The sequence below is a fragment of the Prionailurus bengalensis genome, chromosome C2 (assembly GCF_016509475.1).
Source record: "Prionailurus bengalensis isolate Pbe53 chromosome C2, Fcat_Pben_1.1_paternal_pri, whole genome shotgun sequence".
Taxonomy (NCBI): Eukaryota; Metazoa; Chordata; class Mammalia; order Carnivora; family Felidae; genus Prionailurus; species Prionailurus bengalensis.
Genome location: NC_057350.1, coordinates 125459875 through 125478222, shown reverse-complemented (window position 1 = coordinate 125478222; position 18348 = coordinate 125459875). Strand labels below are relative to the sequence as shown.

The 18348-nt window shown below is 36.4% G+C and overlaps 1 protein-coding gene across 1 annotated transcript in view; it reads right to left on the bottom strand.

The window, feature by feature from the left end:
* The window catches only part of PIK3CB (phosphatidylinositol-4,5-bisphosphate 3-kinase catalytic subunit beta), a 189748-nt gene that overhangs the window by 73429 nt on the left and 97971 nt on the right, over positions 1-18348 (bottom strand). The window contains 3 exon segments of the mRNA XM_043595281.1: positions 4828-4905; positions 6421-6591; positions 9848-10027. Of these exon segments, the coding sequence (XP_043451216.1) occupies positions 4828-4905; positions 6421-6591; positions 9848-10027 (429 nt within the window).

The following is an 18348-nucleotide window of genomic DNA, read 5'->3' as shown; positions in this document are numbered from 1 at the left end:
AACTATACTCTGAACTTGTATCAAATGGAATTTTGTCAAAATTGTCCCATTTCCTGATGCTTGGTCTGAATCATCTTCAAGATTTGAAAAGTAAAGAATTTTGGAGCACCATCATGCTTAATACAGTCATGTTTTATTGTCCAACTTCAGTAAACTTCCAAGGAAACCCTTTTTGCACAAGCCCCAAAACATGCAGAGAGCAAGAGAAGGTAGGCTTTAGCATGCAGAGAACTTCCCCACTCTGCTACAGCAAGGAGGATAGACTACATTCCTGAAATCAACAATTAAACATGTTTCTGTGTTGGGCAGGACATGAAACTTTTCCCAACACTGCACCTAATTTCCTTCTTGTTCAGTAATAATGGCCAAAATCTACTACTTTCTGCCTGTACATACTAGTCACAAAAAAATGTCAGTGATATGAATAGTCTGAAATTCCCATAGTTTCATGGAGTGCATCACTTTGTAAAGCAGATCTGTTCTGCCTTTTGGAAGGAATGTTAGGCTACCTTTAACTAAGAAAATAAAGATGTTAGAGATCGTTACATTAAAATGTATTAATTCATATCATAAGTATTTATTTAGTGTTCTTGGCACTGAAATGAAAAGAGAAAAACGTTAAGGTAGTTTCTTTCTTCAGGTTATATATATTTTACGGTTTAAAAAAAATTTTTTTTAATGTTTATTCATTTTTGAGAGCGTGAGTGGGGGAAGGGCAGAGAAAGAGGGAGACACAGAATCAGAAGCAGGCTCCAGGCTCTGAGCTGTCGGCACAGAGCCCGACACGGGGCTCAAACTCACAAACTGTGAGATCATGACCTGAGTTTAAGTTGGATGCTTAACCAGCTGAGCCACCCATGTGCCCCTATTTAAAAATTTTTTTTAATGTTTACTTATTTTTGAGAGGTAGAGACAGAGTGAGAACGGGGTAAGGGCAGAGAGAGAGGGAAACACAGAATTCACAGCAGGCTCCAGGCTCTGAGCTGTCAGCACAGAGCCCGATGCAGGGCTTGAATCCACGAACTGTGAGATCATGACCTGAGCCGAAGTAGGACGCGTAACCAACTGAGCCACCCAGGTGCCTCTGGTCATATATTTTAATAGTTTAAATATAAGAGTGCTGAGAACCATATAACTAGTCCGGGCAGTGTTAGGATATTGGACTAATAAGTGTGATATCAGATGTACCTAAACTTAAAATTCTATGTGTTTATCCAATTTCTGGTTCATTTGAGTTTCTTGAATCTGTTATGTCTTTTACCGACTTTGGAAAGCTCCCAGTGAGAATTTCTTTAAAAAGTTTTTCTGAACTATATTCTTTTTCTTTCTGAAATTCAGATTACCTTCTGATGTTCAACGTTCTGATACTGTTTGACTTTCTGATATTGCTGCATGGTATATGAGGCTGTAAAGGGTTTTTTCTCCCTCAATCATTTTTCTCTATTTTGTTCAAAATGAAAATTATTTTTATTAATCTTCAAATCACTGACTTTCCCTTCTCATTACATTTCTACCACTGAGTCCATTCAATGACTTTATAAATTATAAGTTACTGTATTTTTCAGTTCTAAATTTTCCAAATGGTACCTATTTTATCTTCTATTTCTTGGCTGAGACTTTCCAGTTTTCCATTCCATTCAATTGTGTTTGCCCTTACTTGCAGCATTTTTATAAGTGACTTAACATCTATGTCATCTCAGCACTGACACCTGTTGATTATCATCATGCATACAACTTGGTATCATCCTAGTTCTTCATATGCCAATTAATTTTAAATTGCATCCCAGACCATTCTGACCACTATGTTATGGGACTCCAGGTTTTGTTTATATCCTACAGAAAATGTTAATATATTTTAGCAGACAATGATTAGGTTAGACTCCATGGTGCAACAAGCCCCTTGAAGCTATGGTTCTAATACCAATTCAGTCAAATTATTTACAGAGCTATTGGATCTGTCCTATGTGTGCAGTATACAGTGACCAGACTGAGACCTGGGTGGTAGTTTATGCTACAGTTCATTTCTCAAAGTGTGTTGGCAGTTAAGACTCAGATCCACATATGTACAGTTTAGGAATAAACCTGTAAGCATAAACAGCTTAAAGGGGTTGCTCTCCTAAGCTCCTCCCACTCTCCAATCATCCAAGTACTTTTTGGTTGTCTGGGGCTCCCCTTTTTTTAATCACCCAGCCAGAAAGCTGAGGCTTTATTCACCCACACTTCCTAGAACTATGCCTAATAGCACAAGAGAAAAGGAGAAAGGAAAACAAAAAAGCCAGTGAGGATCTGCCCCATTCTCCTGATACTACAACTCTTCTAAACATAGAGGAAGGTTCAACTCTCTGCATTTTAGTCCTGTCCCCACTGCTATTGCTGCTGCCACTACCACTGCCACCACTGCTACTAATGCCACAGAACTTCTTAGAAACTGGGGCAAATGAGAACAGAGAAAACAACAAGAAACAAATAATAGAGGGGAAAAGTGGGGAGATCCTCACTCTCTCTCAGAGTTAGAAGACCTCTTTCCCGCTAGAGCTATAACCAGAGGGCTTCTTGAGCTCTGTGTGCACTAGTGTCATCTTCTAGATTTGGGACAGCACTGAATGTGAATATTCATACCTGAAAAGTGGAACACCACAAGGCTAGGAAAAGACTGATCAGAAAGCTTTATACTAAAGAATTCTAAGCACACTTAAAAGGTCAAAAGACAGACTTCACTCACATGAGGACTTTAAGAGACAAAACAGATGCACATAAGGGAAGGGAAACAAAAATAATATAAAAACAGGGAGGGGAACAAAACAGAAGAGACTCATAAATATGGAGAACAAACTGAGGGTTATGGGAGGGATTGTGGGAGGGGGGATGGGCTAAATGGGTAAGGGGCATTAAGGAATCTACTCCTGAAATCATTGCTTCACTATATGCTAACTAATTTGGATGTAAATTTTAACAAATAAGAAATAAAATTAAAAAAAAAAAAAAAGGTCAAAAGATATTCAAGTGCCAGCCAGGGAGAATACTGAATCTTCACTGAACACCTAGGATTTTCACTACAAACTGTAGAGAATCATGTGCCCCATAGGATCTCTGGGTCTGTGAATATAATGGATTCGCTCCTGTGATTAGGTTATACTATTTGACATAGCTAACTTTGAAGAAGGGAGATATTAGTGAGCCATCAAAAAGGGACCAGGCTCTTCCCCACAAGAGATTCAAAATGTGGGAAGAATGTGATGCTTGACAAATTCTCCATTTCTATAGAGTTAAAAATAGAGCCACAGAGCCAGGCTTGAAAGATGCCTCTAGTAACTAAGAGCAATCCCCAAGTCAATCCCCTGCCAAGACCCAGCAAGGCAACGAGGACCTCAGTTCTACAACTTCCAGGAACTGAATTTGACCAATAACTTGAATCACACTGGAAGCAAATTCTTCTCCAGAGTCTTCAGAAGAAATACGACCTAACACCTGGATTTCAACCTTGTAAAACCATAAGCAGAAAACCCAGTCACACCACACCTAGACTTCTGACTGATATACAAGCTAATAAATATGTATTCAAGCTGCTAGGTTTGTGGTAATTTGCTAAACAGCAGTAGAAAACTAATTTAAGGGGCTATTATGAACGTAATAATTTAACAACTTAAAACAAATACTTCAGAAAACAATTATCAAAACTGACACAAAAGAAATAAAAATATGACTATATATCCATTAAAGATATTAAATTCCTAATTAAAAACCTTCCCACAAAGAAAACTCTAGGGTCAGATGGCTTGGAGTAAATCTTACCAAACATTTAAAGAAGAAATAATACTAATTCTATATAAACTTATTCAGAAAATTAATAGGAGGAAGGCTTCTCAAGTCAATTTGGGGAAAAAAGATCAATAACTGTTTTCATGACTGGCATTTAAATTTTTTTACCTGTTGCAACAATCATGTTCTACTTTTGCAACTGGACACAAATTAATAAGGAAAGTTTAAATAAAAGAAAAAACAATTACCACTAAAACAGAAAACAAAGGCCAACTGGTCATAAACACACTCATTAAAAATTAAAACCTAGCTGAGAATGTAAAAGCAAAAAAAAAGCCCTATTTTAATGACAGCTAACTAAAGGATCTTTAAAGTCCATTTATAAAAGCAAGTCACTGGTAATCTTTGGCAAGATGCTCCTGAATATGTCCTCATGCCAGCAAACATCTCAAACTAAGTGAATCTCTTTCTTGGATCACAAAACTATTCACTTAATTTCCTGCCAAGCAAAATAGGGGAAAATGCATGCTTTACACTTTAAGACAAAATGCCTTGTTAAGTCTTTACTTAATTGTATGGGGTTATGCAATAAATCTCCATGTGTTAACAACTTGTGGTCCACAATGTAGTCATCTATTTTCTTCCAGGAAATGGTATTACATTTTCTCTGTGTTCAGCAAGTTTAAAAGAAAAAAAAAGGGGGCTGAAAAAGGAGGCTGGGTGCAGCTCTAACAAGGCTGACAAAGCAGAGTTAAAGCTTGCATAGGAACCTGTGACCTATAGTTTTGTCTTAAACTGTACCTGGTGAATTCCTGATCTAAAGCAAGTTCTTTTACATAATACATCAGGGGAAAATGTCACTTTATCCAGTACATCTCCAACTATTCAAAGAATACTTTAAGACAAAAATTCTTAATTGTCTTACATTAAGTCGCCATATTTTATCCTGTGCAATTGACCGATATACCTAAAATTTAATCTCCAAAGTGACATTCCTTATGTGTATCAGTAAGTTATTCAAATAATGCAGCAGATTAAAAAAACACTCAAATCTTAACAAGTACTCACTTTTACACTTTCTTCTGTGTTAAGTTTATTTCCCTTAACCAAGACAATTTGGAAAGGGTTGTTATTTTCCCAAACATGCTGCAAAAGAATGAAATAGAGTATTTTAATTAAGGAAATAAATATTCTATGCTAGCAATGAAATCATCTTATCTGTTCTCATGTCCATTGACAAAATAACAAAAATAGACCTCTGAACTAACAACTGAAAGTCACATGTACTAAAATAAGCACCACAACCATTAGCACTTTGTTCTTAGGCAAAACACTGGCAGCATTTCAATACTGTTAAGAAAGTGACTATATTAAGCACCATAAACAAATAATATGAAAGCTCTGGATGAATTAAGAATTGACCATTTAGGGGTGCCTGTCCAACTTCGGCTCACAGTTCGTGGGTCTTAGCCCCACATCGGGCTCTGTTGTCAGGACAGAGCCCACTTTGGATCCTCTGTATCCCTCTCTCTCTGCCCCTCCCCCACTCTCAGTCTCTCTCCCTCTCTCAAAAATTAACATTAAAAACAATTTAAGAATTGATCATTTGGGGCACCCGGATGGCTCAGTCAGTTGGGTGACCGACTCTGGCTCTGGTCATGATCTCGCAATTTGTGAGTTCAAGCCCCACGTCGGGCTCTGTGCTGACAGCTCAGAGCCTGAAGCCTGCTTCAGATTCTGTGTCTCCCTCTCCTCTTCATGCTCTCTCTCTCTCAAAAATAAATAAACGTTAAAAAAAAAAATTAAAAAAAATTGACCATTTAAATATACAGTTAATATCTTAATCCTCAACAAGAGAGATTAAATATACAATCTGTTAAAACTGAATAACTATTGAAAAATGTTAACTGTTCCAATTGATACAGAAATTTAAGATTTGCTTTATATAAATATATTACATTCTGGAAAAGATGGTATTTTTGATATATTTAAATTCTAAAAGTATTCAGTAAGAAGGAGGCAAGTTATACCAAAAACACTCTCATAGCTAAGCTGATAGAAATGAACTATACCAGTAAACCAACTATTTCTGCACGTCTAACTTTTCTACTAGAAAGTCTCAAATTGCTCCCTGAAGTCTATGTTTAGCTGTAATCTCAAGAAATTTTTAATTTGGTGACATTTATCTGTGGCACCAAAAGAACACCAAAACCAGAAATAACATATTTATATTTATATGCAGCTTGCACTGAGGAAAAAGGATAGTAGTTAGAAATATAATTACAAAGAAAGAAAGAAAGAAAGAAAGAAAGAAAGAAAGAAAGAAAGAAAAGAAAGAAAGAAAGAAAGAAAGAAAGAAAGAAAGAAAAAGAGAAGTAAAAAGAAAGAAAGAAAGAAAGAAAGAAAGAAAGAAAGAAAGAAAGAAAGAAAGAAAGAACAAAAGAAAGAAAGAAAGAAAGAACAAAAGAAAGAAAGAAAGAAGAGAAAGAGAAAGAAAGAAAAAGAAAATTACCAATAAATGGTAATTGATCTTTGGCAAATCTGCACTGGTTTTCACAGAAGGAAAAATCAACAGAGAAAATATGTGTGAGGCTGAAGCACATCACCTAAAACAAAATCACATGCTTTTGGGGTTACCAAAAGTTCACACATGAAACTTACAGAAATAATTCGCATTTTCTTTGGTGGTAAAGGAAGAGGAAGGTTTGATGAATTTCTATTTATGGCAGCTTCTATGGCAATCATTTCCTGTTCATACATCTTCTTGATCTTGCAACATTCCACAAGCATAAAATGAGGCAAGGTCCTATTCATTACACAGTTCCGGATATACTACAGTGGCAAGGAAAGAATAAGGTAAGGATTTTCAAGCAAATACTTAAATCAAGGGGTACCTGGGTGGCTCAGTCGGTTAACAGTCCAAATCTTGATCACTGCTCAGGCCTTGATTTCAGGGTTGTGAGTTCAGGCCCTGCCACACCCACCCATCACCCAGTGTGGAACCTACTTAACAAAAACAAACAAAAACGTAAATTGATAGAAGAACAAAATTAAGATGAACACCACTATATCAAATGTACTGTAAAAATATATCTTAACATCAAGAATATGAGAAATTAAAATCACAACATAAAATAGATACCATTAATTGAACACCTAAGAACATAAGATTATTTATAGCTAATTTTCCTAACAACCCTATAAAAGATATTTTCCTCTTTTTAATACATGAAAGGAAAATCAGAAGAGCTGAGTTACATTCCTGGCATCTTTAAATCTATCTTTTTTGTTTGTTTGTTTGCTAAACCCTGAAGAAACATGTACCTCAGTGTAGATGTTTTGCCTTTTCTTTGTGCTTAATACAGGACAGTTTGACCTATCGGCTCACCTTTCTAGGGGTGGGACTTGATCAGGAGAGACTGTGATATCACAGTGCAAGCTTTGACCAATCAGTCAGGACAAGTGAACATGTAGTACACATTTGGCCATTTCTTCACATCCTGAGATAGTCAACTTAGACTTTCGGATGGATCCCTGAGGGAAGCCTGGTACCTTTACAGCACAGGGCTCCAGACAACCATTACTATCTTCCTTTTAAAAACATACTGGTCATCTGAGCTTGATGCTTTGTTTTATTTCAATGAGACCAGGATGACTCTTCAAAGGCATATAAGAAAAGGAGGGGCGCCTAGGTGGCTCAATCAGTTAAGCGTCCGACTTCAACTCAAGTCATGATCTCACGGTTGGTGGGTTCAAGTTCTGCACCAGGCTCTGTGCTGGCAGCTGGGAGCCTGGAGCCTGCTTTGGATTTCTGTGTTTCCCTTCTCTCTGCCCTTCCCTGACTCACGCTTTGTCTCTCTCAAAAATAAACAAACATTTAAAAAATTTTTTGTTTTAATAAAAGAAAAGAAAAAAAAAAAAAAGAAAAGGAGTGGTTATTCACATTACCAAGATTCCTAACAAGCTGAGAAGAAAGAAACCTAATGTATTTCTCAGAAGAATAAATTTCATATACAGACAAAGTATGATTCAACATATTGTATTCAATTCAGAACCAAGAAGTACAATTTTTTGAAATTAAAAAAGTTCCAGGGGTGCCTGGGTGGCACAGTCGGTTAAGCGTCCGACTTCAGCCAGGTCACGATCTCGCGGTCCGGGAGTTTGAGCCCCGCGTCAGGCTCTGGGCTGATGGCTCAGAGCCTGGAGCCTGTTTCCGATTCTGTGTCTCCCTCTCTCTCTGCCCCTCCCCCGTTCATGCTCTGTCTCTCTCTGTCCCAAAAATAAATAAACGTTGAAAAAAAAAAAAAAAGTTCCAGAATTGTCTGTAATTGGCAGTTAGATATTATGCTAAATATATTCAATAAAAAATTTTTCACTATGAAATATGTATCATTCCACTCCTTCACATTCCTTTGAGTACATGGTATATTTTCTCTTTCACTATGACCCTGTACAAAAACGTATACAAGCCTTTGTTTCTCTTTATAACAAATCCTAGTTTGAATAGAACAATATACCCTCCACTAATTAAAGTTTAAAAAAAAGTGTTAAAGAAGCAGAAGGCTACTTAAAGGATGGCAAAACATAAAGAAGTCAACACTCCTATGCTACCACCAAATACTTTTCATCTTCCTTCTTCGTCTCATGGGCTAGAGTTCAAGTGTTGACTGTTAGAATGCCATAGCTCTCAAAGCAGAGAAGTTATAACTGCTTCTAGACCTTCTACCTACTAAACCACAAGAATTCAGGGCCATGCTAAAAATGTGAAAAGAAACATGTAAAATCCTCTATTAGCCGCTAATATATCACAGCTCCTTATTCTCAAACAGACATCACTTAATGTTTAGTATGTCTCTATCCCTCTTGCTTAAAACAAAACAATAAAAATCACAAATAAGAATAAACACATATCTTTATAAAATCCTGTTACTATTTACCCCTAACTTGGCATTTAGCATTATTCTTTATGTAATGACCATTTTTTAGTCTCCAAATTCAATTGCAACAAAAGTATCTTCAAGTTCCTTGAAGTCAAAGCCATAATTCTATCCTTTAAAAGGACAGTGGTGGGGGAGGAGTACTGCACTGCTTTTATCTTATTTAAACTTCATTTTATTCGACAAACAATCTGAGGCACTATAAGTCAATTCATGATTGCATGGAAATAGGAATGTCAAACACAGAGGAAGTCTTTTGAGGATGTCCAGACCTAACCCTTACAAAATTCCTACCATATGTGGAAGAAACAAATAAGGGAGGGGAGGGCAATTTTACATGTTATACATATAGTAATTATATATATAAATATATATATAACCTATAAAAGAAACTGAAAAGTTTTCTATTCACAATGAAAATTTATAAGTTTTTATACAATTTATTTAGTGACCATTTAATCAAAATATCTTGTTTTTTTACTTCCCGCAGAATATTTTCTATCTAAATCATCATGTTGGGGTTTCTGGGTGGCTCAGACAGCTAAGCTTCTGACTTCAGCTCAAGTCATGATCTCACAGTTCATGAGTTCGAGCCCCACATCAGGCTCTCTGCTGACAGCTCAGAGCTGAGAGCCTGCTTCAGATTCTCTGTCTCCCTCTCTCTCTGCCCCTCCTCCACTCACACTTTGTCTCTCTCTCTCTCGAAAATAAACATTAAAAAAATGTTTTAAGCCTTTCTTTTAAAAAAATAATAAATCATTATGTTTACATGATAAAAAAGTAGGTAGCTATAAATAATTTTATTAAGAATTTATAATGCTACAGGAAACTATGATATAACACTGAAACAACCAAAAAAGTAGAAAGCAAACATTTAGAAACAAACATTAAACATACAATCATTATACCAAAAATATATATAACCTTAAGTAAAATGACAAAAACATGCCAAAATGTTAACAATGGTTATCTCAGAGGTAGGTAGGATTATGAATATCTATTATTTAATTCTGTATAATTTTCTATAGGTTCTAAATACTCTAAATGTGACAACACATTTTTATCAGAAATTTAAATTATTAAATGCACACACACACACACACACACACACACACACATATCTCTGGTAAACTGATGGTGAATACACATACCTGGAACTGAATTAGTGGGTGATCACCAAACACATATTCTACTCGCCCACTGACTTGTAACACATAGTCATACGGGCTAACTTCATCTTCTTTCCCATGAATAGTCAAACGTTTTTGGATTGCCAGTTCATTTATTTTGATAGGATTCATATTAGGAGATATTTGAAAGCTAAACACATCCTAAAAAGGGGAGTAGAAAAAAGGAACAATTTTATACTTGTGTTGAAAAAAATCACTCTTCACATTTGTACTTGTTACTACATTGGATATAGCCATACATAATATCCACATGTGTATATATATGTTACATAAGTATATCCTTCACATTTAACATTCCAGTACATCTTCCTATTTTCTTTTAAATTTTTTTAATGTTTGTTTATTTTTGAGGGAGAGACAGAGAAAGACAGAGAGACAGTGCGAGCGGGAGAGAGGCAGAGACACACACAGAATCCGAAGCAGGCTCCGGGCTCTGAGCACTCAGCACAGAGCCCAACGCAGGGTTTGAACCCACGAACCACGAGACCATGACCTGAGCCAAAGTTGGCCTTAACCAACTGAGCCATCAAGGCACCCCTCATGTTTTCTATAAGGATTTTTTTAATGTTTATTTATTTTTGAGAGAGAGAGAGAGTGAGAGCGAGAGAGAATATGAGCAGGGGAGGGGCAGAGGGGGAGACACAGAATCTGAAGCAGGCTCCAGACTCTGAGCTGTCAGCACAGAGCCCAAAGTAGGGGTCAAACTTCCAAACTGCATGATCATGACCTGAGCCGAAGTCAGATGCTTAACCAACTGGGCCAACCAGGCGCCCCTCCTGTTTTCTAAATACAATGTGTCCAGGGGCACCTGGCTGGCTCAGTCAGCACAGCATGCGACTCTTGATTTTGGGGTTCTGAGTTCAAGCCTTACATTGGATGCAGAGATTACTTAAAAATTTTTTTAAAAAATTAAAAAATAAATAACTTTTAAAACGCGTCCCGTCAAATTTGTTAAGATTTGATGGTCTGCAAGTCATCTTACACTACACAAAGTACCACAGATCCCACAGGTCACACTAATATTTAACTAAAGTTTATCATTAGAAAGTTAAGGGGCGCCTGGGTGGCGCAGTCGGTTAAGCGTCCGACTTCAGCCAGGTCACGATCTCGCGGTCCGTGAGTTCGAGCCCCGCGTCGGGCTCTGGGCTGATGGCTCAGAGCCTGGAGCCTGTTTCCGATTCTGTGTCTCCCTCTCTCTCTGCCCCTCCCCCGTTCATGCTCTGTCTCTCTCTGTCCCAAAAATAAATAAACGTTAAAAAAAAAAAAATTTATCATTAGAAAGTTTATCAAACGCATTTCCCAAATATCTTTCTTTAAAAATTTTACACCAAAAACCTGCAGTTGTTCAAATTTAGTTAAACTGAGAATTTTATGTTGTCAATGGTAACGAGATGTACACTTTACAATAAAACTTAAATGAACAATTCTGTCCAATTTTATAACATACAAAAAGAAACAAAAGAAATTTTAATTAATGAAAAATGAAGATACAGTAGGGGCTGGATATTATCAAAACTGCTCACCATAAATCCCAAAGGTACAGACAGTAAAGATGATCTAATAACACCTGGAACTTCTCAAAAGCTAGCAAAATAATTTCACACCACATGATCACATACTAAAGGATATAAGAAAATTCACCATCTCCAAAGGCAGCTAACTGCTACTCTGGACAAATGTGATTGTTACAGAATTCCCTGTACTGACCGGAGATGGATTCTACAATATTTCTAACAAGTTAAGTCATCTCCCTTTTCCACAAGGTACCTAAAATTCCAACTTTTTAAATATGAACTTACTGGGTATTCCAATCTATTTTCTCTAGTATTTTTACCCCTTTTCTCCTGAATTCTCTATATGAGTTGTTACTATAGGCATCAAAGCACATGAGCTAGGATCCTCAGAGTCATATGAGGACTCATGATTCCACTTTCCTCCCTCACCTGACTTCCCACTAAGATACCAATGATCTTACATTCTAATGGGTTGCCAACTGTTCACCTCTCCATTTCCAGTAATACTCTTCTACTTCAGCAATGCTTCATGTTTATCCTAAAGAGAAATATAACTTATTTAATCCCCTTGCACTATCTACCTTAAAACTAACCTTCATCTAGCTTAAAAGCAATCTATCTTTTAAAAAAGAGTCACATCAGGCTCTGTGCTGACAGCTCAGAGCCTGGAGCCTGCTTTGGATTCTGGGTCTCTCTCTCTCTCTCTCTCTCTCTCTCTCTCTGCCTCTCACCCACCCTCTCTCTCTCAAAAATAAAAAAAAAATTTTTTTTTAAACTTTAAAAAGAGAGTCACAAAGAGATATGATACTCTTTTTTAACATACTACAAATGGTCAGAACTGTCTAAAGCAGTGCTACCCAAAAAACCTCTAATAATAGATATATTCTATTCTGTGCTATCCAATAAAAGTCACTAGCCACAGTGACTCTTGAGAACTTGATATATGGCTATGAAAAGAAATGAATTTTAATTTTACTTGATTAACTTAAATTTAAAATTAAATATACACATGTGGCTACTGATTACTGTATTATATAGCACACATCTGGATAATGCCTAAGCAGCTTAATAAATCATAAAATTATTCTATGATTCCCATTTACCCTCTATTTCATACACTGAGAAACACAAAACTGGAGAACACTCTCATTATCAGATAGCAAGAAGCTACAGAAAAGACCAGAAATGAGAACTGGGCTTGAAAAACTGCAGATACTGGAAGTAATACTCAGAAAATAAAATAAATATGGTTGGTATGTTTCAAGAATTAAAGACGGCTTGAAAATGAATAAAGAGCAAATATATCTGAAGAATCAAACAGAACTCCAAGACATAAAACATAATTAAGTGAAATTTGAAACTCAATGAAAAAGAACATGACAAATTTTAAGAGTTTTTAAATGTGACAATATCAAGTATTAGCAAAGATGTGGAGACACTAAACTCTCAAAATATTACTGGTAGGAATATAAATATGGAAAATTATTTTGCAGTATCTATTAAAAACTGATTACACACATACACCTATGACTTACCAGTTCTGTTTCTAGGCATACATCCAATAGAAATACGTAAATCAACATTATTTCATATAACAGCAATAATGAAGTTGATATGCTGTGTGTGTGTGTGTGTGTGTGTGTGTGTGTGTGTGTGTGTGAGAGAGAGAGACATGACAATTGAGGAAATGTGAACACTGACTGGAACTTGAGGATAAAAAACCAAGCAAAACAAAACTAACAAAACAAAAAGAATAACAAAGATAAGCCACACTTCGAGAAAATATACACCCAACACCTATGAATGACAAAAATTCACTACCCCCCCCCAAATACCAAGAACTTGTACAAATCAGTAAGACACACACTACATAATTTAAAAATAGATTAAAACAAACAAACAAACAAACAAACAAACAAACAAACAGGGGTGCCTGGGTGGTTCAGTCAGTTAAGTGACCAACTCTTGATTTTGGCTCAGGTCATGATCTCATGATTTGTAAGTTCAAGCCCCACATTGGGCTCTGTGCTGACAGTGCTCAGAGCCTGCTGGGGATTCTCTCTCTCACTCTCTCTCTGCCCTTTCTTCTCTCTCTCTCTCTCAAAATAAATAAATAAACTTCAAAAAATAGACAAAAAACAAACAACAGAAATATGAATGTTTCATAATCAGTTATGAAAGATACAACTGAGACAATGGATATACAGTTGACACTTGAACAACATGGGTTTGAATTGTGTGGGTCCACCTAATTATGTTTTTTTTAATATAAATCCAGTACAATACTGTAAATGTGTTTTTTCTTCCTTATGTCTTAATAACATTTTCTTCTTTCTAGCTTACTTTATTGTAAAAATATAGTATATAATACATATATTAGATATGTGTAAACCAAATATGACTTTCAGTCAACAGGAATCTATTAGTAGCTAAGTTTTATGTGGGTCAAAAGTTATACATGGATTTTCTTTTTTTTTGAGAGGGCAGGGGAGAAAGCACACACACACAAGCCAAGGTATGGACAAAGAGAGAGGAAGAGAGAGAATCCCAAGCAGGCTCCACACTGGCAGCACAGAGCCTCAATGCAGGGTTTGATCTCACGAATCATGAGGCCACAGCCTGAGCTGAAATCAAGAGTTGGACATTTACCAATGGAGCCACCCATGCAGCCCCATACCTGGTTTTTTGAATGCAAAGGGATTAGCACCAGTAACCCTCGCATTATTTAAAGCTCAACTTACATTTATAAAATGGAATTATATATAGTACCAACAGCTCAAAACTTTCCTTCAAAGACCAATCTTAATCTCTTGATGATAAAATTCATGTCTTCTAAATTACTACCAGTGTCTCACCACCCTTGTTAATATTTTTCACATAAACGTTAATTAGACCGACTGGTCAGAAGTCAACTGGTTTTCTTTTATTTCAAGCAGTTTTCCAACATCTCTTTGAAATACTTCACAAAATATTGCACCTTTAAAAGACTTGTAATTTTCCTGAGGAACTGGCTTGCATTGTATTGCTCAATGATTACAAACAACTATATATGAAAGACTATGCAACAAAGACACTGGGCGTATAAGTGGGATAGATATTTCTGCTTCGCAGGAAGGGATACAATTAATTAGTGATGACATATATATCATGACAACTGGGCTAATTCAGATAATGTCTAGATGGGTGAAGAAATACTTCTTCATAGTTTTACTGTATATGCTTCACTGTTCTCACATTTCTGCCCATGCTTCTGATATATTCTCAAAAATTCCCAGAAAGTATAGTCACCACCTCCTTCTACCCTCTGTACAACCTGCCCTGTTCCCTAACACACAGGAGACCATTTCAAATGCCATCTGCCCCCATCCCTTAATTGAGAGAATAATTTCATTTAACTTATGCTGAGTGAGGTTAAAAAAGAAAACAACACAGGTTTGAAAACGATGCTCAGGTTTATTGGTATCTTTAATAAATTATGACTCCTGGAATTAAAAATAATGCCTTTGTGGTTTGGCTGTTGGGACTAATGTTCTTTAAATCTGAAACATGATAATTCCATGATTATATTTATCTTGCTTATTAAGAGCCCTGTTCTATGCTGGCTGATAGTGACTATGTGGTGATCTAAAATTTCACGTTTTTCAAAGAAACTGCTATCTGTAGTTCTCCCTAACAATCCTATGAAAATCATTTTTTAACCTGTATGTATGCTTTGTTACATTTCATCTCATGCTTAGTTTAATATTCCCACATGCTGCTTCCTAATGTTGGTCATTAGCAGTAATGACGATGGGGTACCCCATGGCGTAGTCGATTAAGCATCTGACTCTTGATCTTGGCTAAGGTCATGATCTCACTGTTTGTGAGCGCAAGCCCCACACTGAGCTATGCAGTAATGGTGCAGAGCCTGCTTGGGATTCTGTCTCTCCTCTCTGCCCCTACCCTGCTAGTGCTCGTTCACTAGCTCTCTCTCTCTTGAAATAAATAAATATAAAAAAAAGTTTTTTTAAATGATTCACATAACCAAGTGGAATTTATTCCAGAGATGCAAGGACGGTTCCATATTCACAAATTGATCAATATGATACAACAATTCAATAAGAGAAAGGATAAGAACCCCATGATCAATTCAACAGATGCTTAAAGAACATTTGACAAAGTACAACCTCCATTCATTATTAAAACCCTCAACAAATTAGGAGTAGATAGAACATACTTCAACACAATAAAGGTCATATATGGAAAATCCACAGTTAAGATCATACTTAAAGGTGAAAAACTGAGAGCTTTTCCCTTAAGACCAGGAACATGAAAAGGATGTCCACTCTCATCACGTTTATTCACTGTAGTACTAGAAGTCCTAACCACAGCAATCAGACAAGAAAAAAGAAATAAAAGGCATCCAAAGTGGTAAAGAATAAGTAATATTTTCACTATTCACAGATGACATACTATATATAGAAACCCTACAGACTCCACCAAAAAACTACTAGAACTGATAAATGAACTCAGTAATGTTACAGGATACAAAATCAATATACAGAAATCTGTTTCTATACACATTTCTATACACTAATAATAAAGCAGCAGAAAAGAAATTAAGACAACAATCCCATTTAAAATTGCACCAAAAAGGGGTGCCTGGGTGGCTCGGTCGGTTAAACATCTGACTTCAGCTCAGGTCATGATCTCACAGCTTGTGGGTTCGAGCCCCGCATCAGGCTCTGTGCTGACAGCTCAGAGCCTGGAGCCTCCTTCAGATTCTGCATCCCTCTCTCACTCTGCCCCTCCCCTGCTCATATTCTCTCTCTCTCTCTCTCAAGAACAAATAAACACTAAAAAAAAAAAAAAAAAAAGGTAAAATTGCACCAAAAATAATAGGATATGTAGAAATAAACCTAACCAAAGAGGTGAAAGACCTATACTCTGAAAACTGTAAGACACTGATGAAAGAAATTGAGGATGATACATTGAAATGAAAAGACATTCCATGATCATGGACCGGAAGAACAAATACTGTTAACATGTCTCTACTATCCAAAGCAATCTACAGATTTAATGCAATCCCTATCAAAATACCAATGGCATTTTTCACACAATTAGAACAGACAATCATAAAATTAGTATGGAACCACAAAACACTCCAAATAGCCAAAGCAAATGTGACAAAGAACAGCAAAGCTGAAGGCATCTCAAATCTGGACTGCAAGATATATTACTAAGTTGTAGTAATTAAAACAGGATGGTACTGGGGCACCTGGGTGGCTCAGTCGGCTAAGCGGCCGGCTTCGGCTCAGGTCATGATCTTGCGGTCCATGAGTTCGAGCCCCGCATCGGGCTCTGTGCTGACAGCTCAGAGCCTGGAGCCTGTTTCAGATTCTGTGTCTCCCTCTCTCTGACCCTCCCCCATTCATTCTCTGTCTCTCTCTGTCTCAAAAATAAATAAACGTTAAAAAAAAATTAAAAAAAAAACAAACAAGATGGTACTGGCACAAAAACAGACACACAGATCAACAGAACAAAATAAAAAAAAAAAAAAAACAGAAATAAACCCACAATTACATAGTCAATTAATCTTCAACAAAGAAGAAAATAATATACAAAGAGAAAATGACAGTCTCTTTAACAAATGATGTTGGGAAAACTGGACAGCTTCTTTCAAAAGAATGACACTGGACCACTTTCTTATACCATACACAAAAATAAATTCTAAATGTATTAAAGACCTAAATGTCAGAAAGGAAACCATAAAAATCCTAGAAGAGAGCACAGGCAGTAATTACTCAGACATCAGCTATAGCAACTTTTTGGTCCCCTGAGACAAAGGAAACAAAAGCAAAACTAAACTATTGGGATTATACCAAAATAACAAACTTCTGCACAGTGTAGGAGGCAATCAATGAAACTAAAAAGCAACATAAAGAATGGGAGAAGATATTCCAAATGACATATCCAATAAAGGGTTAGTATCCAAAATATATAAAGAATTTATACAAATTGGGTGAGTCAGTCAGTTGAGCATCTTGACTCTTACTTTCGGCTAAGGTCATCATCTCACAGTTCATGAGATGGAGCCCCACATTGGGCTCTAGGCTGAAAGAACGGAGCCTGCTTGAGATTCATATTCTCTCTCTCTCTCTCTCTCTCTCTCTCTCTCCCTCTCTCTGTCTCTCTGCCCCTCCCCTGCTCATGCTCTCTCCCTCTCTCAAAATAAATAAATTATTAAAAAAAATAATAATTTCTACAAGTTAACATCTAAAAAACCAATAATCCAATGAAAAAATTGGCAGAAGACATGAATAGACATTTTTCTAAAGAAGACATACAGGTGGCCAACAGACACACAAAACAATGCTTAATATCACTCATCATCAGGGAAATTCAAATCAAAACCACAATGAGATACCACCTCACACCTGTCAAATGGCTAAAATCAAAAACACAAGAAACAACAATCTTTGGCAAGGATGTGGAGAAAAGGAACTCTCTTGCACTGTTGGTGAGAAATTATACTAGTCCAGCAGCTGTGGAAAACAGTATGAGGGTTCCTCAAAAATTTAAAGATAGAAAAAAATGCTTTCAATTTTTTAATTAAAAAAAAAAAAGTTAAAAGTAAAACTACTCTACACACAGTAATCACACTACTGGGTATTCACCAAAAAAATTGAAAAACACTAATTCAAAGAGATATATGCACCCCCATGTTTGTAACAGCATTGTTTACAATAGTCAAATTATGGAAATAGCCCAAGTGTCTACTGATAGGTGAATGGATAAAGAAGATGGGATATGCACAACAGAATATTATTTAGCCATAAAAAAAAGAATGAAATCTTGCCATTTGCAACAACACAGTTGGAGCTAGGGAGTATAATGATAAGCAAAGTAAGTCAGTAAGAGAAATACAAACACCACATGGTTTCACTCATGTGGAATTTAAGAAACAAA